Raw genomic sequence first — 22,781 nt, 5'->3', positions numbered from 1 at the left:
GAGAGAGAGAGAGAGAGAGAGAGAGAGAAGCTGCTCATACACACTAGTAAGACATTTTTGGTCAAAAAAAGATTGTTACTGATGTTGCTGTAGGTGCCAGGCTATTCAAGTGCACCTTCTGCATAAAGTTACTTTGCAATGTTGACAATTCAACATTTTTGTTTGACATTTGTGTTGCAGTTTTAAGAAATCACAGAAACTGGGTATTAATCATAACAATCTACAGTGATGCACTCGGGAATATCTCTAGGACACAAATGCCTAACTCCAAACAGAGATTTATACGACATCCTTTTTGTTTGTTTGTGCAGTGGCTATGAAAATTAAGTAGTTCTTCAAGGTAATGAACTTTGTCAAAAGCCACTTGTCAGCCAAGAAAATTGTCCGTTGTTGCAAAATGTTTCAGTTTTGAAGTTTCCTGAGAATACTGCATCATAGTTAGTAGTTCAGGTAGAAAATTATCATACTGCAGCACTTCTTAACAGTAGGTGAATGTTATTCTGTCTCTCTTAGTACTGCACGCTGATTTATCAAAAGCAAACATCAAGGGGTTCCATTCACCAAGGTGTTCCATTTTCAAACTTTCAAACCACCCACTAATCACAAGCACTCTTAACAGATGACGCAAGATATGATCGCACTTGTTAAATTGTCATGAATCAATGTTTTATTGACAGGTCAGCCATTGTGATCCCTCTGAAAATGCTTCATAGCACGCCTGGCTTACATGTTCACAAACACTGACTGAAGTGCATGGCACACTACCAGTTGATTTTTACGTGATGAGGTCTGAAATGAAGCAGACAGAGTGTGTGCTCACCTGTGCATATGTTTACACCTGTTAAAAAGAATAGGCAACAGATTGCGTGTCTGTTTCTGTTTGACATTCTGTGCCAGTGCATATGGGGAACAAGAGAGAGAAAGAGAGAGAGACAGAGACAGAGAGAGAGAGACAGAGAGAGAGAGAGAGAGAGAGAGAGAGAGAGAGAGCGCGAGAGAGATAGAGAGAGAGAGACAGAGAGAGAGACAGAGAGAGAGAGAGACAGAGAGAGACAGAGAGAGGAGAGAGAGGAGAGAGAGAGAGAGAAAAAGAGAGAGGAGAGAAAGAGAGAGAGGAGAGAAAGAGAGAAAGAGAGAGAGAGAGAGAGAGAGAGAGAGAGAGAGAGAGAGAGAGAGAGCTCAGAACTTCCTTAGGTTTTAGGCTTTGCCTATTCTTTACCTATCCTTTTGAGGATTTCTCATGGGGAGAGAGAGAGAGAGAGAGAGAGAGAGAGAGAGAGAGAGAGAGAGAGAGAGAGAGAGAGAGAGAGAGAGAGAGAGAGAGAGAGAGAGAGAGAGAGAGAGAGAGAGAGAGAGAGAGAGAGAGAGAGAGAGAGAGAGAGAGAGAGAGAGAGAGAGAGAGAGAGAGAGAGACCCTCACGTCAACGTTAGTGTATTTTTAAATGCACACAAAGTTAATAAACGCCTTTCAGAAATAACTCTGTTGTTAGTATGGGTTGTAAAAGAATTAATACCCTTGCTTTTCCTCTGACAAATAATTTCACACATGCTCCTGTCCATAATTATGTTGGCTCCTCCAATGTTTGAGTAAAAAGCAAGGGTATTCACTCTTTCATAACCCATACAAACCCTAGTTATTTTTAGAATTCGTCTATTATGACACACTCATAAATCAACTCGGTGTTTATGAAACAGAAATGTTCAATCCCCTGAAACCTTTACTCAGTTCTGCATTCACCAGACAGAAAACAAGTTTTGTTTTTGACAGTCTGCCATACAATTCACACTACTTCGCAAAAAAGTCATTAAACATAATACAAATCAATTATACAGCCGTAATAGCTACACTTTTCAGTCAATTCTGCCCGAAATCACACAGCAGATCATTCCCCTCAAGAAGCGTAGAACTCCAAATGTTCGGGAGACTTGGGCTTCAGAACAAGACGGTCCTTCAGGTTTACCACCCAGCCGGGTTCGAGTCCGTAAAATAACTGACCAGGGTCTTTCCTCATCTTCAACATGGTAGATCCAGGGTCAGCATGCAAGTCAGGCAACACATAGCCGTATTTCTGTGCCAGTCTCTGCCGCTCCACCTCAATATCTTCTTCCTTAGCCAGATAACCTCGGTTGCTGGCACTGCTGTAGTATTCTAACGCATCCTGAGGGGGAAGCCTACAGCGGGGAATGGCGGTGCTACGTTTGAAGAAGTGGAGTGGGTCGATCAGGGCGCGAAGGCTTTTGGGGTCGTAGTAGCGAGTGGTGACGGTGCCTCCGTTGCGCTCCACCGCTGCTATCACTAGTTCCGTGGTCCACTGCACTTCCAGGTTGATTTTTGCCGCGAAAATGTCAGCTCCCTGGAAAATAGAGAGTTCAATGTACACGTCTCTCAAGGCCACAAATAACATCACTATGTTCACAAGTTTTAAAATTAGGGTAGACCAAAAGTTCCTAATTAGAAGTAAATAACAACCTTTACTGACAGTCGACATGCCCTGATAGAAGCGCCCTTTGGGCTTTTCCCAAAAGTCTATGTTACTAAAATAAGAATAGGTAACACTTGGAAACCGTTCATTGGAAGTATTCAACAAGAAGAGCAAACGCTCGATCGAGTCACTTTCGCAGTTCTGAATATTATATGAGGCATCAGATGGACAGGAAGAAATTGCTATTCACAACACAATGAGTCACGTTCACATAAAATTTGAGCCCGGTCACTTTTATAGTTTCCGAGAAAAGCCCAACGTTAAGTTGTGTGTTGCCGAACAGAAAAGGCTAGTTATCTCCCTTGTTTTTCTGATAACGTTCGTAAAAGGCTACAGATGTAAATACTTTGATGTAAAGAATAATCCTACAAAGTTTCAATCACATCCGATGAACTTTGTCAAAGATATAAAATGTCTAATTTTTCCTTTGACGCTGACCTGTGACCTTGAAAAAGGTCAAAGGTCAACGAAACCATCGTTAAAGTGTAGAGGTCATTGGAGGTCACGACTAAACAAAATATGAGCCCGATCGCTTTGATAGTTTCCGAGAAAAGATATAAAATGTCTAATTTTTCCTTTGACGCTGACCTGTGACCTTGAAAAAGGTCAAAGGTCAACGAAACCATCGTTAAAGTGTAGAGGTCATTGGAGGTCACGACTAAACAAAATATGAGCCCGATCGCTTTGATAGTTTCCGAGAAAAGTCCAACGTTAAGGTGGTGTCTACGGACGGCCGGCCGGTCGGCCGGACAGACTAACACTGACCGATTACATAGAGTCACTTTTTCTCAAGTGACTCAATAATCATTCAATTTCTTTATACGCATACTCTGTAAATTACATTATCAGATGTATGTCTAAGTTAGCATGGCTTTAGTTTCATGCAAGACCTCGCAGAATCTGCCAAACAGAAATACTCTCGTCCAACATTGCTTCATGGGGGCAACAAAAGCCAACAGAATAAAAAGAAAGTTAATATGTGACCCTCCACCACAGAATGAGTCGGATGTCACCTCGCAGGGTTCTGCGGTAGGCCTTATAGATATATATATATACGTCTGGGGGGTGTCAGGTATCAGTGGGAGGATCACCTTAGTCACAGGCTTATAACTCAAAAAGTTTTCGCTCTTTTCTAAAACAGTTTTCATCACTGGATAGAGCTTCAAAATCTCTTTAAGAAAATGTAAAATTATAAAAATCATGCAAAGGTGACATGCGACTCATTCCGTGGTGGAGGGTCACATATCCACACACACAATCAAGCACATCAAAAATGCAGTCCTTTCTTGTGAAAATCAGGGTGGAAAGCCAGATTGAGAGAAACAGAAAAAAACCCTGAGAAGAACAAACAGGAAAGTAAGAGAAACAATGGTACCTCTTCAGTCAAGTTAACTCCAAAGTGCTTCCGGTCGATATTGACGTTGAAGAGGCCAGTGTTACACAGCTGTGTCAGGTCGATGGGGATCGATGTGTCCACACGGCCCAGGTCAATGAAACGCTGCAGACTCAGCATTGTAAGCGGAGGATACTGTCGACGCAGGCTGAACGATAAAAAAGAAGAGAAAAATAGAATTGAACATAATTGACATCAACAGAACTCGTTCTAGACAGCTTTTCAGAAGAAGGCGAAAAAAACATATTTCTACCTGGTATGGATCGAAAGATGAAAGAATGTTGCATCATGTATTGTCAATCGTATTTGAGAGAATATTTCTCATGAAGATTGAATTACTTAGTCTAAAGCACAAAAACTTCAAAATTACCAAGAATGATAAGTTATGCCCAAATTCCATGATATGGAAGAAATCACAAACTCAAAGTACATATATGGAAGTACATGTATACATTGGAATGATATCGATAGGCTAGCTGCCCTGTTAATGCAAGTCTGAATTTGTTCCTACTGTAACTACCATCTTCTATAGTAAACAGCAGTTGCGCTGGGGAGTGGTGGGAGGAGAGGCATCCTTCCTTTGCCTGGACTCTCTCCCCCCCCCCCCCTCCCCTCCCCAGTTTTTTTAATTACTGTGGTGACAGTAATTTTTCTCGGCCTCTTCATACAAGGGAGGGAACTGAGCATTGGAATTACATGTTTTTCTGTCCTGATTAAGCCCCTTGTATGCCAAATGCTGAATCTGTGGAGTCAGAGCCCTTCTAGTTTTAGAGTACAGCATGGTTGATATGAACATACTGACAGAGGGACAGAAAGATTAAATACAATCATTTTTGTTGATGTACAGATTGGTATAAAGCGGTACAGCTGTTGGTCACTAACTTTTGCTTACCGTATTTTTTCAAACAAAATCGCATTGCGGCTTATAAAAAGATGCGGCTAAAACGTTACCTAAACTTGAATAGCATTCACCTAAGGCCAAAAAAAAAAATAGTCTGTTTACGGTAACCCGACCGACCCTATTTTTTTTGCGCGACCCTAGACTTTTTTTGGGCATTTGGGGGAAAAAAAACACCAAAAAACCCCCAATCTTTTTGGGTTTTTTTGCAAAATAACGTAAAAATATGGTTTTTTGGAAAAAAGAAAAATAAAAAAATAAAAAAATCCCGACCTACCGACCCTATTTTTTGGGCCTATGCTACCGTAAACAGACCTATTTTTTTTTGGCCTAATGGAAGTCGCCGCGGATTTTCATTTCGCTCGATTAGTGATTACCGGTACTTTATTAGCTCTCTACTCAAGACTCGGCGCTTTTCTCTTTCTTTCGCGAATCTTCGTTTGTCAACAAGTCGTCGTGACAAGATAGCGTACAGAGAAACACCGGATGTATCAGGATCTCGCGCGTGCGCGAGATTTTGTTTTTTTTGTGTCATGATAGTTGGAGGAGCGAGAGCCGTCATGTTGTGTTTTCGTCTGCTCGAAATGTACGCAAAAGTCGTAAATCATCCCAACAAAGCTTATTCCGGGCGGGACTACATGTGTGTGTTGGTTACAAATTGTGTGTGTGTGTGATATTTTTCTTCAAACTTTTTCACTTTTCTTCTTTGTTTCACTTGTTTATTCTCGGAGCCGATTTCGCCAAATACCGTACTTTCGTTTGCCTGGTTGTTTTGATTGATTGACACGATCCGACGGCGGCTAATATAGTGACGCGGCCTATACGTGGCTCGTCCCAATTTTTTTGTTAAAAGTCGGGGGTGCGGCTTATAAAACGGTGCGTCTTGTAATCCGTCAAATACGGTACTTCCTGAAACGACTGTATTGAGGCCTAACGAATGACGTCTCACAACGTGCGCGGTCGTCCTTGGCGGTCAAGAAAGCCGCCGCGATCATTGCGCAGACGACACTTCTAGACCGCCAATATTTTTTGTGCCCATCACGTGCTCCACATAAATCGGCCGGAAACGAAGCAATTGGAAAACGACTGTATAGTGAAAGAAGAGACATTTTTTTAAAATAACTGTCGCATTTGCATGGGTTCTGAAAGAGTGAGTACCCTTGCAGTTGCCCAGACAAACATTGTCATGTGCTTCCTGTACGAGAGAGAGAGAGACAGAGAGAGACAGAGAGAGAGAGACAGAGAGAGAGAGACAGAGAGAGAGACAGAGACAGACAGAGAGAGAGACAGAGAGGGAGACAGACTGACATTATATAATACAGGGTTTAGCCTGGGAAAAAAGACAGTGTGACATTTGTCCCACTCAACCAAATTCCGATGGGACATAGTCGAAGGCAAGAAGCGCCAAAGAAGCCTGTACGCGTTTTGACCAAAGATGCAAAATGGTGCAATATGGTGCCATTTTAGAATTAGCCGCTATATCGTGTTATCTCTGTATATCTATATATGTGTGTGTGTGTGTGTGTGTGTTTAATCTGATGTAAAGTGTACATTTGGTGGCGCAGTGGTGCGTAATCTCAATGCGCCCTTTGACGCACTGAAGGGAATTGTGATGGGACATTTTCAGATTTAATGCGCCAATGGCGCAGGGCGGACTAGTAAATGAAACCCTGAAAAGAAATACATAACTTACTGGTGATTCTGGTAGTATGGTTCTTTCGGGATCATGAGATAAAAGGGGGTGTTACCGCCTTCAAATCCCAGTCGAGGCAAGGTCATGTGCTGTCCTTGACCCTTGTGACCCCGACCATGAGTCTTTCCTTTGGCAAAGCTTCGTCTCACCTTTTTCTGTAAACCAAATGTAAAAACTTGTTCATGAAATATAGGTATGAGTAAAATAGTTGAGCAGAACTACTGTTGATTATCAAACACAGAATTAACAAGTCGCTCAAGGCGAAATTACTACATTTAGTCAAGCTGTCGAACTCACGGGATGAAACTGAACGCACTGTATTTATTCGATATTCACTAAGAGTAAGACAGTTACTTCGTCAATCCCCGCGTGAAGGAAATCGCTCACCTTCCACGTGCAAAACGTAGTGATATTGACACGCCAGATTAGCGCGGTAGCGTATTGTGCTAAGCAGGAAAGCGCGCTTTTCTGTATTCTTGTTAACTTTCTGAGCTTGTTTTGAATACAACCTATCATATTCATATCTATATGTTTTTTGAATCAGGAAATGATCACGAATAAGATGAGATCATTTTTGGATTGATTTCTTACATTTTAATCGTAAGACTAATTATTCTATTTTTGTTAATTGTGATCACATTTTAAGAGTAAACATGACATATGTATGTATTTTTAGATTCAAAATGTGATGAAGAAATTACGATTTGTTTGTTTATTTGTTGCTTAACGTCCAGCCGACTACGCAGAGCCATATCAGGACGAGGAAGGGGGGGGATGAAGGGGGCCACTTGTCAAGCGATTCCTGTTTACAAATGCACTAACCCATTACTTGTGTCCCAGCAGGCTTTAGTAAAACTAAATTAATACCTACTGGAAGATTACCAGTTTCCAGTGTGTTAAAATAGGCTTAACCTATCTACTGCTGGACTTACATCAGAACACTAACAGATTAAACTATACATGAATCGCGAGACAAGCGGCAAGAGAAGAGATTTTTGGAAAAAATACAGGTGAATGAGCAAGAAGGCAGAAAAAGGAAAAGAATTCATGAAGAAAAAGAGAGCATGACAGGAAAGAGGAACCAAAAATCTACCTAACAGCAAACTAGAAAGCTCCTGCGGTTCCAAAAACAGGAGGGGCCTTTAATTTCATAACCACAGTGCCCCACTGCGGGACGGGGATACGATGCAATCAATTTTAAATCTGTTTGCGAAAAACCGATTTTAATGACAACTTTAATGAGCAAACTCATTGATTAAATTTTAACCCTCCAAGCTAAAATGTAATACCAAAGTCCCCGCTTCGTTGAAGATTACTTGACCAAAATTTCAACCAATTTGGTTGAAAAATGAGAGTGTGACAGTGCCGCCTCAACTTTCACGAAAAGCCGGATATGACAACATCAAAGACATTTATCCAAAAAATGAAAAAAACGTCTGGGGATATCATACCCAGGAACTCTCATGAAAAATTTCATAAAGATCGGTCCAGTAGTTTACTCTGAATCGCTCTACACACACACACATACACCGGGCCACGACCCTCGTCTCGATCCCCCCCTCTATGTTAACCCCTTGACTGCCTTAGGACGGGTATACCCGTCATGCGCTTGTGCAGCCGCAGCACCTTAGGACGGGTTTACCCGTCTTCTCCGTTCAGGAATTTTCCAGAAATGCTACGTCACTGCTGACACACAAATAGCAGCCAATGGCTTGGAAGGATACCTCATTCTCATGAATAAACATAAATGGTGACGCGGTTTTGCGTCTGAAGGCTATTTTCGGCCTTGGCGACAGGGTAGGGGAGAGAAATCTCGACTCGTCAAAATGGCTGACGGTGACAGTCGACCGGGCCCTAGTAGGGAAAAACAAAGCCGGACTGACGCTACAGGCGGTGCAAATGATTATGGATACTGACAGGGGTAGGGGGAGATCTTCTTTCGGACGATTCGTTGGAAACAGGTAGATGACAGTGATTATAATCCTTTCTTGGAGCAAGCAAAACAGCCACCTGTGTTTGATCCACAGGCACCGGAAGATGCGCCGGACTGATTTTTCAAAAGTTCATATTTAAACATCATTATAAGCCAAACTAATTATTATTTCCATGATTAGACACTAAAAACAGATTCTTGGTTCAATTTCCTTTAAAAATAACATAGGTTTTACTTACCTACCTACTGCCAGTTTGGAGCTAGAATTTTTTGTGAATTATTACACCCCGAACTCCAATATTCCCTGGCAGTCAGGAATGCACATACGCAAGTTTTGATTGGCAGCGAAAGGGTTAAAACATTTAGTAAAAACTTGACAAAATGTAAAAAGCAGGTACGTTATTGTAAGGTTCTACCAAAATATAATTCAAAGCTGAATCATAACTGGGGACATGTTTTTTCAGCTCTCTTAGATTTAGAATGTCACATAATAGTTAATACTACACATGTAATACAAATAACATAAGTTCATTAATGCTTACCACCATTACATCCAATCAACGCGCGGTGATACAATCGCCCATTGGGTTTTCCCCCCAAGCTCAATCATGTTACTAACAAGAAGAGCAAACGCTCGATCGAGTCACTTTCGCAGTTCTGAATATTATATGAGGCCTCAGATGGACAGGAAGAAATTGCTATTCACAACACAATGAGTCACGTTCACATAAAATTTGAGCCCGGTCACTTTTATAGTTTCCGAGAAAAGCCCAACGTTAAGTTGTGTGTTGCCGAACAGAAAAGGCTAGTTATCTCCCTTGTTTTTCTGATAACGTTCGTAAAAGGCTACAGATGTAAATACTTTGATGTAAAGAATAATCCTACAAAGTTTCAATCACATCCGATGAACTTTGTCAAAGATATAAAATGTCTAATTTTTCCTTTGACGCTGACCTGTGACCTTGAAAAAGGTCAAAGGTCAACGAAACCATCGTTAAAGTGTAGAGGTCATTGGAGGTCACGACTAAACAAAATATGAGCCCGATCGCTTTGATAGTTTCCGAGAAAAGTAGTCAAAGATATAAAATGTCTAATTTTTCCTTTGACGCTGACCTGTGACCTTGAAAAAGGTCAAAGGTCAACGAAACCATCGTTCAAGTGTAGAGGTCATTGGAGGTCACGACTAAACAAAATATGAGCCCGATCGCTTTGATAGTTTCCGAGAAAAGTCCAACGTTAAGGTGGTGTCTACGGACGGCCGGACGGCCGGCCGGCCGGACAGACTAACACTGACCGATTACATAGAGTCACTTTTTCTCAAGTGACTCAAAAATAGAACGAGTATATAATTCTGGGAAATCGTTCATCAGATCCCAATAATTATGCAACCCTTTGATAAAATCAATTTTCAATACATCACTCAAACCTTTGGAATTAATTTAAATGAATAAAATACAATAATTAGGAGTTGGGAAAATAAAATACAATAATTAGGAGTTGAGAAAATAAGATGTGGAAACATTACCAACAAAAATTGAAAAATATTCTTGACAGTTGACTGCTATAGCTAAGAGATCAATTCGAACCCGAGACTGCTAAAAGAAGCGACTTCACTTTCAGACGCTCTATAAACTGAGCTAACCGGGCACACTGTGTCCCAGGGTAAAAAATGTGTTTATGACAGTATTGACACGTGTGTTCTCGAGCATGTGACCAACTCATGTGGCAGTCCAACTCCGAAATGCATTGACCAATCGGCGAAAGTCACTGACGTCATTTCGAAAGGATTTCCCTACCCAGAATTCCAAACGGTTTTGGAGATTTTAAAGATTTAGTTCAGGATGACGACGCTCTATGAGCAGTTCATTATATAAAGGGAGACAAGCAGTAAAAACAAGTCGCGTAAGGCGAAATTACTACATTTAGTCAAGCTGTGGAACTCACAGAATGAAACTGAACGCACTGCATTTTTTTCACAATGAACCGTAGTCCACCGCTTGTGCAAAATGGAGTGAAACTGACGAGCCTGTTTAGCGCGGTAGTGGTTTCGCTGTGCTGCATAGCACGCTTTTCTGTACCTCTCTTCGTTTTAACTTTCTGAGCGTGTTTTTAATCCAAACATATCATATCTATATGTTTTTGGAATCAAGAACCGACATTGTTTTGAAATCGATTTCGGAAATTTAATTTTGATCATAATTTTTATATTTTTAATTTTCAGAGCTTGTTTTTAATCCAAATATAACATATTTATATGTTTTTGGAATCAGGAAATGATGTAGAATAAGATGAATGTAAATTTGGATCGTTTTATATAAAATAAAATGGTATTACAATTTTCAGATTTTTAATGACCAAAGTCATTAATTAATAATCTAAACAACGAAGTGACTGTGGTAAGATGAACAAAGTTAAAAAACAAAGGAATACTGTACTACTCACCGATACAAGAACGAGACAAGACGGTACGAATTTTCGCTTATGGAAGCTTCATCAGGAAAAACAAGAACACAAAAGACAACAAAAAGCAGACGCAACACAGAACGAACAAGGTTTGAAAGAAAATGGAGGCCGTTCCGTGTTGCGTCTGCTTTTTGTTGTCTTTTGTGTTCTTGTTTTTCCTGATGAAGCTTCCATAAGCGAAAATTCGTACCGTCTTGTCCCGTTCTTGTATTGGTGAGTACAGTATTCCTTTGTTTTTTAACCAAAGTCATTAATTAATGTTTAAGCCTCCAAGCTGAAATGCAATACCAAAGTCCGGCCTTCGTCTAAGATTGCTTTACAAAAATGTCAATCAATTTGATTGAAAAATGAGGGTGTGAGTAGTGCCGCCTCAACTTTTACAAAAAGCAGGATATGAGTTATGACGTCATTAAAGACATTTATCGAAAAAATAAAAAAATTGTCTGGGGATATCATACCCAGGAACTCTCATGTAAAATTTCATACAGATCGGTCCAGTAGTTTACTCTGAATCGCTCTGCACAGACACACAGACAGACACACACACACACACACATACATGTTACGAGGATGTATGCACGTGAGTGATATTTGTAAATGTGTATTATGATAATATCATCTTTGTATTATGATAATATCATCTTTGTATTTATTTTATCCCAGCGAAGCTGGAGGTATCCCACGAACGCTATACTGTAATCGACTTGAGAAATGTTCACACCGATAATACATGATAAAGAAGGATTCGTTGTGCCCGATTATGGGCTACAGTTGGAGATGGAAGTTCACCAAAAATTGGGACCATACTAACAAAAATACGGTGGGTAAAATTGGCGCCCCCATTTTTTCAGCAAACGCCACCCAAGGCCGCTTTAGACGAGTAGAAATTCCGTAGTTTCCAAGTCTATGGATAAAGCTCGCGTAAGAAGAATACGTCACGGTCGAAAGTCTTTGACGTCAATTAATGCATCATGACGTCATGCCTCCCTGTAGTCTTTCTTTCTCGCGCGGTGTGTGTGTTTGTGTTCCTATTGTGCACATGTGTTACTGTTTGTGTGTGTGTGTGTGTGTGTGTGTGTGTGTGTGCATGTGTGTGTGTGTGCGCACGCGTGCATGAGTCTGTACTCGTGTGTGTGTGAGTGTGTGTGTGGTGTGTGTGTGTGTGTATTTGTGTGTGTGTGTGTGTGTGTGTGTGTGTGTGCGCACGCGTGCATGAGTCTGTACTCGTGTGTGTGTGAGTGTATGTGTGTGTGTGTGTGTGTGTGTATTTGTGTGTGTGTGTGTGTGTGCGCACGCGTGCATGAGTCTGTACTCGTGTGTGTGTGAGTGTGTGTGGTGTGTGTGTGTGTGTATTTGTGTGTGTGTGTGTGTGCGCGCGGCACGCGTGCATGAGTCTGTACTCGTGTGTGTGTGTGAGTGTGTGTGTGTGCATAAGTGTATGTGTGTGCGTGTATGTGTGTTTGTTTGTAAAGGTGTGTATGTCCGGCTGTCCATATGTGCGTATGGGTGTGTGTTTTGTGTGTATGAAGTTTTTGTGAGATAGTGAGTGAGTGCGTGTGAGTGAGTGTGTGTATGTGTGCGTGTGTGACTTGGGGTGTGTGTGTGTGTGTGCGTGTGTGTGTGTGTGTTTGAGAGAGAGAGAGAGAGAGAGAGAGAGAGAGAGAGAGAGAGAGAGAGAGAGAGAGAGAGAGAGAGAGAGAGAGAGAGAGAGAGAGAGAGAGAGACGGACGGGATTGGTCTTTCGCTGGGGGTATGCAGTGCCTTGGCGTTGCACATCTACTTAATTGAAATTGTTATATCTCGATGTACAGCGCTAAGAGCATAGTTAAATTTGTGAAGCGGCGCTATATAGGCCCATTGCAGAAACTCAAGTTAACAACAGCATTTCTACTCGGCGCGCGCGGTATGAGAATCACGGGTCGTAACTCTCTGGAATTGGTCATCCGCCGCCATGTTGGATGCCTTGCACGATCTCTGACAGTGCTTGAGCGTTGGGTGGCGACTCGACAAAAGTGAAAATGACACGTTGTGTGGCCAAAAACTGCAGTCAGCAGGCACACTTTAGGATCCCTAAAGTTGTTTACCATCAGGGTGACAACTGGAAGGAAGTTACTGAGCGGAGAAGACGATTATAACTGGTTATTTTTTGCTGTGTGCAGTGCGCTAATCAACAATTGTCCATCGGTTGTGCCTTTAGAGTGAACACTGTGATAGGATGCTTTGAAAATTATACTTTGCAGTAGTTACCTGAGCTGCATTGTACCTCATTTGCCTGTCTTGAGAGCTTTATCTTGTGAATTTTGGTGCACTGTCTGCATGGTAATTTGAGATAAAGAATAAATAAATGAATATAATAATGTATTCTTGCTTTACTTTTTATGTTGTGCTGTTGTGTTAAAAAGGCAGATCCCCTTTGGACTCATGCATGCACAGTTTTCTTCATTTTGTCTGCATACACAGTGAAATACGCAAAAAGAACAAGAGTGCAATGAAGAAAACTAACAAAGACGGCATCCAATATGGCGGCGCGAAGAGAGTATGAGCGGAGTTGTGCCCCTTAGGGCTAAAGCTAGCCGATCCATTTGATAACGTCACGCCGAGTAAGAAGAATGAATTGGACCTATAAGCTATCTTTATTATTATTATTATTATACACCACGACCCTCGTCTCGATTCCCCCTCTATGTGAAAACATTTAGTCAAAACTTGACAAAATGTAAAAAGGGCATAAACAGAGCCAATGAAGGGGGATACTAACTACATAATAACATAATATACCTGTATACTGTAATAACTAATGCTGCTAGTACTATTGCTACACCAGTTCAGTTGGCTGAACTGTACACAAATTGCATCAACCACCCTTTTGTAGATCCTAGGCTACGACCTAGGCGACCACCTTTCTTGACATACCTGAGCTTCCAAACATTAAACCTTCTGGGTACAATTTCTGGTGTATTCAGTATTATTTTCTCGTTCAACTATGAAGCATTTCTTGCATTACAAAAGCAACTGTTTCAGTTTTGCCCAGCATGACATTGGCTGCAAGAGAGGTCAACTAAACCTGTGCTGTAATTATTCCAATCACTGTTCATGTACTACCAACAAATGGATAGAAAACAACAAAGACTGAATTACCCGAGTCTTCGGCTGAACACTTTTGATGTTATGCAGTGCAACACGGGGTAGAGAACGAATAAGTCGTTGCGCTGTATCCCGTGTGGATGCCATGCTGTTTTGCTTTTCGGTCAGTCTGCTGCGGAGTGGTCTCCCTTCGCTGTGCGCTTGAAATGCTAACGAGATAAATGATATCACAGAAAGAAAAACAAGCAGTTTAAAAGCGAGTGTACAGTATGAGAAAAAACGTTGGTTATATTTATTCAAAAGGTTGGTCCAGGTAACAGCCAGTGCAGCAAACAATGCAGTTTGTCAAGTTTTTATTTTGGAGTAGCCTTCCTTCGAAGCTCTTTCAACCTGGAGTCAAGTTTGCTGTCAGTTCCGGCCTTCTGCTAAGACTAAATCGGGAAGGAAAACACGTATCAAGTGAACAGTCGAGGTGATGCAACTGTATAAAACACTGACCATTTTTGGTTAAGCAGTCGTTTTGCAGACGCATGCGAAACAAAGATCATCATGGTGAAAGTTGTATTCGTCCATCCGGACCTCGGCATTGGCGGAGCAGAGAGAGCGGTGATCGATGCTGCTCTGGCCCTGAAATCGAGAGGCCATTCTGTCCAGTTTTTGACAGCACATCACGACCCCTCGCATTGTTTCCAGGAAACCCGCGATGGCACAGTAGAGGTAATTAATGTTTCAGTGCCTTTGATTTTGCACGAAGAAAAAGTAAACATTGATAAGGGTACATAATGATTAATCCCCCCCCCCCACACACACACACACACACAAATACACACACACACACACACACATACACTGCTGCTTACATTCACAAATGAAAGTCATGGTGACTTTATCCATATGATAAGCAGAATAAGTGTGCAGTTTAGCTAAAGGTCGCTGCCCTACACGCCACCAGGCGTGAAAGGCAGCAAGTAAGTAAGTTAGCTAAAGGTGGATTATCTAGGCAATTGATTTTGCAATACATTTTTCACTGTGTTTTATCAGGGTATAACATTGGATGGTTATTTGAGCTGTGTATGAGAAAGAGATTATTGTATTCTATATTACTACTATGAGTGTGTGTGTGTTTGAACAGGTAGCAGCTGTTGGTGACTGGCTACCACGAAGCATCCTCGGGAGATGTCAAGCATTGTGTGCCTACATCCGAATGATCTACGTTGCTTTCTACCTTGTCTTCTTCAGTGGTCTGCAGTATGATCTTATTTTCTGTGACCAGGTATGTACATATTCTCACCCCCCTTCTCTCTCTCTTTCTCTGTCTCTCTGTCTCTGTCTCTCTCTCTCTCTATCTCTCTCTATCTCTCTCTCTCTCTCTCTCTCTCTCTCTAACACACACGGATAGATACCCACACACAATCACACACACACACACACACACGTCGATGCAACCAGTAGGGATGTGTGAGGATACATGTGCATGTTATCATTTTAATTATTGACCGTGAATTTTTGCTTATTCTTCTTGCAGATTTCAGCATGCATACCAGTGTTGCGCTGGTCTGGACGTAAGATTATCTTTTACTGCCACTTTCCTGACCTGCTACTGACTGCACGTACAACACCATTGAAAAGATTGTATCGAAAACCACTAGACTGGTTGGAGGAGAAGACTACTGGCATGGCAGACTGTGTTCTCGTCAACAGCAAATTTACAGGTAATGAGAACTTCCTGTGCTTTTGTGGTCGTAGTTATGTTGAGTATTTTGGGCTGGGTTAACCTTCATTGTGCTTCGTGGGTCGTGGACGACCCACAGCTTCACAAAATCGTCTTTATTTTTGAAACTATTTGGAGTTTTTAATTGAGAATTTATGTAATCTCTAATCCCCAAACGACCTTCCCATTGCCCAACTTTTGAAAGATTATCTTTGTAAACAAACAAATAAACGATGATGTAATTTGAACTACACAGTCCGGATGATGTGGGTCGTGGACAACCCATATGGAATTACGTAAGGAATTTTACGTTGTTTATCCTTATTCGGACGGCGTGGGTTGTGTACGACCCATACGCTGCAAAGAGGCGGCAAAACGTTTATCCCTATTCGGATGACGTGGGTCGTGTATGACCCATATTTTTTATGTTGAAATGATTAACTTGAATCCTTCTTTGGAAAGTATGGGTCGTACACGACCCACATCATCCGGACTGTGTAGTCCAACGCGTGATCCGGTGAATGTTAAGGCTTCCTGAGGATGGTAAAATACACTCTTGTCTTCACTGGTCGTCTATTAGAATATTGATTCAATAACTGAATAAGAACATTGTTGTTGGTGGTCTCAATGTTAATTCATTGCAATTTGTAAATTACGTAATTTGTACAATCTGTTGTGTAGTTTAGTGGCTACAGCTCTCTCACACTGAAATAAGTTGCAAAAACAGCTCAGTTACACACATTTATGTTGTTACTTGCAACAAAAACTAATTCAATCTAAAGATATATATATAGGAACAACATGCAATAGTTATACTATGCAACACACTCATTTGTAAAGTCAATATTGGTTTTCATTTACAGACTTCTAATTTTTGATGTCTCACAACAGCTGAAGTTTACGCTAGATTTTGCTTTGCACTGCTGTTACTCCAGTTTACGTTATGATGGAGACTTTCGTCTCCAATTTATAATCCAGTGTTTTGTTTTCAGCTGGAATATTCCATGAAACCTTCACATCTCTTCAGCACCTAACGCCACAAGTTTTGTACCCTATCCCAGACTTCTCAGCATTTCAAAAACCCATTGAGCCTGCTTCTGATGACCTGGTACCTAGCACAGAAAAACTGATCTTCCTTTCCATCAACCGCTATGAGAGAAAGAAAAATCTTTCACTTGCTGTCAGGGCTTTTGGTAAGAACTCGTGTGAATGGTGATTAAGCAAAGAAAAGTTTTGGGCTACAAAGCTATATGTAGCATGGCTGCTAAGTTTGTGAAACAAAATATTTGGGGAAATAGCCTGTTCATGTTAGCATGGTTATCCTTAAAGTTGTTTTGGTTTTTGGTCATTCGTGTTAATTTAGAAAGGACTTTCTTTTGAGAGGGCCTGAATGCATGCATAGACTTCAAACACTATGCTTTAATTGTTATCCTCCTTGTGGTCATCTCCATCATCATCAAATTCATCATGAGTCATATTCGTAACAGTTTGGAAAGTGTCAGGAGTATGTTCAGTTCCTAACTTTGTCTGTGCCAAGAGGAAATACATGCGTTCACTAATTGTCAAGGGAGATAACAGTTCCATGTCAGGAGCACCATAGTTTTATTATAAAATATTGCTTCTTTGTTTTAATTTTTCAGTTAAAAAACCCCGTTAAAATAAATATTGTACATTTCTGTAGGTTTGCTGCAAGCAGAAACACAAGTGGGACACTTGGTGATGGCAGGAGGTTACGACGACAGGGTGAAAGAAAATGTGGAGCATTACCAAGAACTGAAGAATCTCGTCTCTCAACTTGATCTTGACAAACACATCACATTCCATCGCTCTTTCACAGACGCTCAGAAACTCTCCCTCCTTCAGGCCAGCACCTGTCTTCTCTACACGCCAGACCGCGAGCACTTCGGTATCGTGCCGATCGAGGCAATGTACATGGAACGGCCGGTCATCGCTGTGGCCAGTGGAGGGCCCTTGGAGACGGTTGCTGACAAGGAAACTGGGTTTTTGTGCAAACCCAAGCCTGAGGAGTTTGCGGATGCAATGAAAAAGTTTGTGAAAGATCCGCTCTTGGCAAAAAAGATGGGAGAAAAAGGGAAGAAAAGGGTGCAAGCTATGTTCAGTTTTGAGCAGTTTACAGAAAAGTTGGATGGCATAGTGAAAGGACTTCTTGTTGAGTCTTGACTTGATTTTTCCAGATGTTTGCTTGCAAATTTTAATCTTCATTGTTGGTTTGCTTGGTGCTTGATATTTTGTTTTTTACAATGGTACCTATGATGTGAGGCCGCTCTCATGACAGGACACCTTTCAATAGTAGTCCCTTTGTCTACTTACCTTCACCAACATATACCTGTCGAGACAGACCATCCGCAATTAAAGGCACAGTCAGCCTCCCGTAAACCATCACAGACACTGTCAGGCTTTTACACACTGTACAAACACCCTTTCATTTAAACACTCACCGCTTGAGAACATCCCAGTTGCCCGCGAGCAATTTTCAAAGAATTTAGTTTTGCGCGGTTTATCTTACCCCTGGCCATCATGAACCTGTGTGATCCAGTTTCTTTTTCTTCACAATTTAGTCGTCGGTTTGTGATTTCAATGCGACTCGCTGTAAGCTTATCTGCAATAGCACGTTATTGTGTACCTCTGAATCTAAAACGCAACAAACGGCTGGAAGTCGCACGCACTAGAGCGGTGGCGATTGACCGTTCAGAGGAACTGGCGCTATGCAGAACCGTCGTCTGCTACGAGAAAGACGTTTTGCGTGATACGTTTCCGGGCTTTTCTTTTTTCAAACTTTCAAAACTTCGAATTGTACTAATTTTGTCATGATGAAAAGAGAATTCTTTTATGATTTAAGAATGTTTGTGTAACAAGCTGTCAATTTATTATTTTGATTTTAAAAGTTAGGTCTAGCATCAAAACTGATAGTCCGTTCGGATAGTCCACGAAAATAAATTCTTTGAAAATGTCTCACTCTCGACAGAAAGCAGCCAGGATGTTCCCGTTCGGTGACCTTTCAAATGGAAGTATGCTTGCACTGTGTGTAGAGGCTCTGGGAGCTCAGTGATGGTTTACGGGAGGCTTACTGTGCCTTTAACCCCTTCACTGCCCACCCCGTATGTAATACGTGGTCGTTTTCTGTTTATCGTACGTCCATAACCATATCTCATACGTGGGATTTGTGTCAACAACATTTCAGGACATTTCTGAAAACTAAACGGGAGGTAACCACTGTCCAAGTACTTGTAGGGGTTCTAAACACAGTTCTTTCCCATAGACTTTTCGGATAAGTTACTACCACTGTGGCAGTGAAGGGGTTAAGGAACACTTTTTTGCTTGTCCCAAGGGTCTTCTTTCATTGTAGGTACCCCTGTTTTTGCTTATTTATGGTTTTAGTTTTGCTTGAAGGCAGGAGAAGACACAAAGGGAGAGAACCTTATAGTTTCAGTCGTTTACAACAAGTCAGCTTATGCATTTCTGTGTGTGTTTATATGTGTGGTTGATTTTATTTCGGATTTGATAAAAATGTAGTCTTTCACCACACAGCTCTGTAGTCAGTCAGGGCTGCCATACATTTGTCCTCCCCCCCCCCACCCCCACAGATCCACTTCAAAACCTAATACACAGTTATGTGTGTGAGAGAGCATTTATGAAAACTGTATTTTTACAGACAAAGTGTTGTTAATAATTTTGTTTGTCAGTGTCAATTATTCCCCCCGCGGGTTAGGGGGAAGAATTTACCCGATGCTCCCCAGCATGTCGTAAGAGGCGACTAACGGATTTTGTTTCTCCTTTTACCCTTGTTAAGTGTTTCTTGTATAGAATATAGTCAATTTTTGTAAAGATTTTAGTCAAGCAGTTTGTAAGAAAGGTTACATCCTTTGTACTGGAAACTTGCATTCTCCCAGTAAGGTAATACATTGTACTACGTTGAAAGCCCCTGGAGCAAATTTTTGATTAGTGCTTTTGTGAACAAGAAACAATTGACAAGTGGCTCTATCCCATCTTCCCCCTTTCCCCGTCGCGATATAACCCTTCGTGGTTGAAAACGACGTTAAACACCAAATAAAGAAAGTGTCAATTATGCAAAGAGCAACAGGGTAGTATGTGTCTAGCAAGGCTGAAAAAATTATGTTTTTGAGTGCCTTACACATTACGTCTGAGAATATGAAGATATGTTACATATTTGTCAAAACTTCACTTGATTATTAAATTATTTGGTTTCAAAAAGGGAATTAAAATGTGAACTACATACATCTGTATGTTGTACTTGTTCTAGTTTGCTTCTAGTAGTGACAGGAAAAGGAATGACACTATACAAGGAGCTGCAATTACAGCAATAGACAACATGCTGAATAATTGTTATGTGCTTTGGAACACACAAAAATCCAACAGGTATTTCTGGAAAATATCTGCTTGATAAAACATTCATCAAGCTAACAGCTGCTTGATAAAACATTCATCAAGCTAACAGCTGCTTGATAAAACATTCATCAAGCTAACAGCTGCTTGGAGAAATTGAAATCAAGGTAAAAACTAAGGGAGAGTGATGTCTATTCGAAGGAATGGATGCTTCCAACATAATTTCAAGCAGCGTTTTCATACCTCGCATGCATTTAAAGACACCTGAAAATAATCAATGAACAAGAACAATGTTGATCCGATCGTTGCAATTCAAGGGAGGCAATAGCTAAAAACCAAGGAGTCCTTTACACATGGATTGTGTCCCTTGTACCATATCTTGGGCAAGAACGGGTCATGCAAATCCATTCCAGTACGCTGCGACATCGACGTGTACAGCAAAACCGTCGTGACACGGACCTACATTCTGCGTAGAATGTAGGTCCGTGGTCGTGGCTTTTACTTTAGATTTTCATCGTTTCGTTATTTTGTCTCCATTTTAAGTCTGTCAGCTTCCACTCTGTATTGTCATGTTCTGTGTACGCTTTGTCGGATTTTTGTGTCTGTTTGAAAAAATATTGAGCTTACATTTTATTTAATCAATTTTGTGACATTTATCAAGTCTCTCTCTCTCTCTCTCTGTCTCTGTGTCTCTCTCTCTCTCTCTCTCTCTCTCTCTCTCTCTCTCTCTCTCTCTCTCTCTCTCTCTCTCTCTCTCTCTCTCTCTCTCTCTCTCTCAAAATATTATTTTATTTGTTGTTTTTGATGCGCTCTCTCGTGCTTCGAAAGCTCATTAGGTCTGGTTGCCCGCGGTCCTGCCACTGCATATTGCGCAGGTAGACTTGAAACGTTCCAATCAATGGCAGTGGCATGGCGGTCTGATGGCTGAACTTGGGACTGATGTCACAACGTAACACTGCTTCTGGTTGAGAAATTTGTGCACTTCGTCAGTTCAAGGTTTTAGTGATGATGATGATGATGATGATGATGATGATGATGATGATAATCGTCGATGCTGATGCTGATGAGAATGATAATGATGACGACGATTATGATAGTGCTAGTGGTGGTGATTGTGATGCTGATGATGACGATGATGATTGTGATGATGACCGTGATGGTGATTAGCTGATACTGTTTAGTCAGTATATTCACTCTGGTGTCGCGGGTTGGGGTTCTGATTTAATCGCCTGCTCTTACTGATGATCAATCAATCAGTCAATAAAAGAATTCGCGGATAAATGAATCAGCAAATAATTAAGTAGGTTAGTAAATAAGTAAGAGAGATAGTGAGCAGGTAAGTCAGTCAAAATGTAAATAAGTAAGTAAGTATATGTAAATAAGCAAGCTAGATAAGTAAGTGCAGAAGTAAAGAACAAGCACTCTGTCATATTAACAAATAAATCGTGTTGTCTACCTAACATATATATTGGTACACATCCCAGGTCAAATGACCTTTTGTACACCAAACCACCTTCCGCTATCCAAATGAAATATGTAACAACTTATGCTGACATTATTAAACCATTCTTACAAATCAAACCAACAAAATTATACTTTCAAAGGTCAGGAAACACAGAAACGCACAGACACACACACACACACACACCACATCACCCAAACACACACACACACACACCACATCACCCAAACACACACACACACACACATATACACACACCCAACCTGTTGCCATAGAACCCAAGGAAAACAATTTTATCATTATTCTACTTCCCTGTTTGTCATCCTTCGCGAAAATTCTGTATTGATTCCACAAGCAGGCATGTCAAGTCCTGAACTAGAGAGTTAGGCTACTTTGCCCGTTAGTGCTTTATAGCTCACAGTATGGATTTGTTTCTTTGGCTCTGAGACTGATGTCCTACGGGAAGATGATTTATTTGATTGTTGAGAAATGGTTTTTGTTGCCGAGACTGAAAGGCTGTTAGTAAGTCAGTAAATTCACTCTGGTGGCTGCAAGGTTGGGGTTCTGATGTTATCGCCCAATTAGACGTTGCATGGACCCTCAACTGATTTGACACGAATCCGTTTTTGGACGCATTGAGGTACCCCCCCCCCCCCTCCCCCACGCCTGTCTCTTCTCCATTCTCTCTGTCTCTCCATTTCTCCGTCTATTTGTCCTTCGCCGCCGCCCCCCCCCCCCCCCCCCCCCGCTACTGACCTGTCTCTCCCCTGGTGAAAAATGAAAGAAAGATTCATTTGTTTTCAGTGAGAAAAAAAAGGTGGGTAACCCTACATTATTTTTGTTATTGTTGTTGCATATCTTATTGTCTTTGGGGAAAATCCCTGAAGGAATTTCGAGGAGGGGGGAGAGAGAGAGAGAGAGAGAGAGAGAGAGAGAGAGAGAGAGAGAGAGAGAGAGAGAGAGAGAGAGAGAGAGAGAGAGAGTGTGTTAGAGAGAGAGACAGAGACTGATAGAGAGAGACAGAAATAGAGAGAGACAGAGAGAGAGAGACAGATACAGAGAGAGAAAGAGAGAGAGAGAACGAGAGAGTGTGTGTTAGAGCCGAGAGAGAGATAGAGAGACAGGGAGAGAGAGAACGAGAGAGTGTGTGTTAGAGCCGAGAGAGAGATAGAGAGAGAGAGAGACAGAGAGAGAGAGAGAACGAGAGAGCCTGTGTGTTAGAGCCGAGAGAGAGATTGAGAGAGAGAGACAGAGACAGAGAGACAGATACAGAGAGAGAGAGAGAGATTGAGAGAG

At 41.3% G+C, this 22,781-nt stretch overlaps 2 protein-coding genes across 2 annotated transcripts; one reads left to right on the top strand and one right to left on the bottom strand.

Moving 5' to 3' along the window:
* Positions 1–1,318: 1,318 nt before the first annotated feature.
* On the bottom strand, positions 1,319–14,156 carry LOC138967447 (large ribosomal subunit protein uL15m-like). The gene is made up of 4 exons (XM_070339997.1): positions 14,002–14,156; positions 6,468–6,622; positions 3,859–4,024; positions 1,319–2,354 (listed from the first exon to the last, which is right to left on the bottom strand). Exons 1-4 carry the CDS (start codon positions 14,092–14,094, stop codon positions 1,893–1,895), a joined length of 876 nt encoding a protein of 291 aa, XP_070196098.1. The 5' UTR covers positions 14,095–14,156; the 3' UTR covers positions 1,319–1,892.
* A 195-nt stretch (positions 14,157–14,351) lies between these two features.
* On the top strand, positions 14,352–19,913 carry LOC138967446 (alpha-1,3/1,6-mannosyltransferase ALG2-like). Its single transcript, XM_070339996.1, has 5 exons — positions 14,352–14,664; positions 15,080–15,220; positions 15,473–15,659; positions 16,651–16,851; positions 17,340–19,913. The coding sequence occupies exons 1-5, from the start codon at positions 14,497–14,499 to the stop codon at positions 17,837–17,839; spliced, it is 1,197 nt and encodes a 398-aa protein (XP_070196097.1). The 5' UTR covers positions 14,352–14,496; the 3' UTR covers positions 17,840–19,913.
* Positions 19,914–22,781: the final 2,868 nt, after the last annotated feature.

The sequence above is a fragment of the Littorina saxatilis genome, linkage group LG5 (assembly GCF_037325665.1).
Source record: "Littorina saxatilis isolate snail1 linkage group LG5, US_GU_Lsax_2.0, whole genome shotgun sequence".
Classification (NCBI taxonomy): Eukaryota; Metazoa; Mollusca; class Gastropoda; order Littorinimorpha; family Littorinidae; genus Littorina; species Littorina saxatilis.
This window is presented reverse-complemented; position numbering and strand designations above follow the sequence as displayed.

Bases quoted from the DNA above. Each gene is read 5' to 3' on its own strand.
- LOC138967447 (XM_070339997.1), bottom strand. From the start codon at position 14,094: ATGGCATCCACACGGGATACAGCGCAACGACTTATTCGTTCTCTACCC. The intron at 4,025-6,467 runs GTAAGTTATGTA...TTTATCGTTCAG, and splicing joins CCATACTACCAGAATCACCA to CCTGCGTCGACAGTATCCTC. The intron at 2,355-3,858 runs GTACCATTGTTT...TCTATTTTCCAG, and splicing joins GAGTTAACTTGACTGAAGAG to GGAGCTGACATTTTCGCGGC.
- LOC138967446 (XM_070339996.1), top strand. From the start codon at position 14,497: ATGGTGAAAGTTGTATTCGTCCATCCGGACCTCGGCATTGGCGGAGCA. The intron at 15,660-16,650 runs GTAATGAGAACT...TTTTGTTTTCAG, and splicing joins CGTCAACAGCAAATTTACAG to CTGGAATATTCCATGAAACC. The intron at 16,852-17,339 runs GTAAGAACTCGT...ACATTTCTGTAG, and splicing joins ACTTGCTGTCAGGGCTTTTG to GTTTGCTGCAAGCAGAAACA.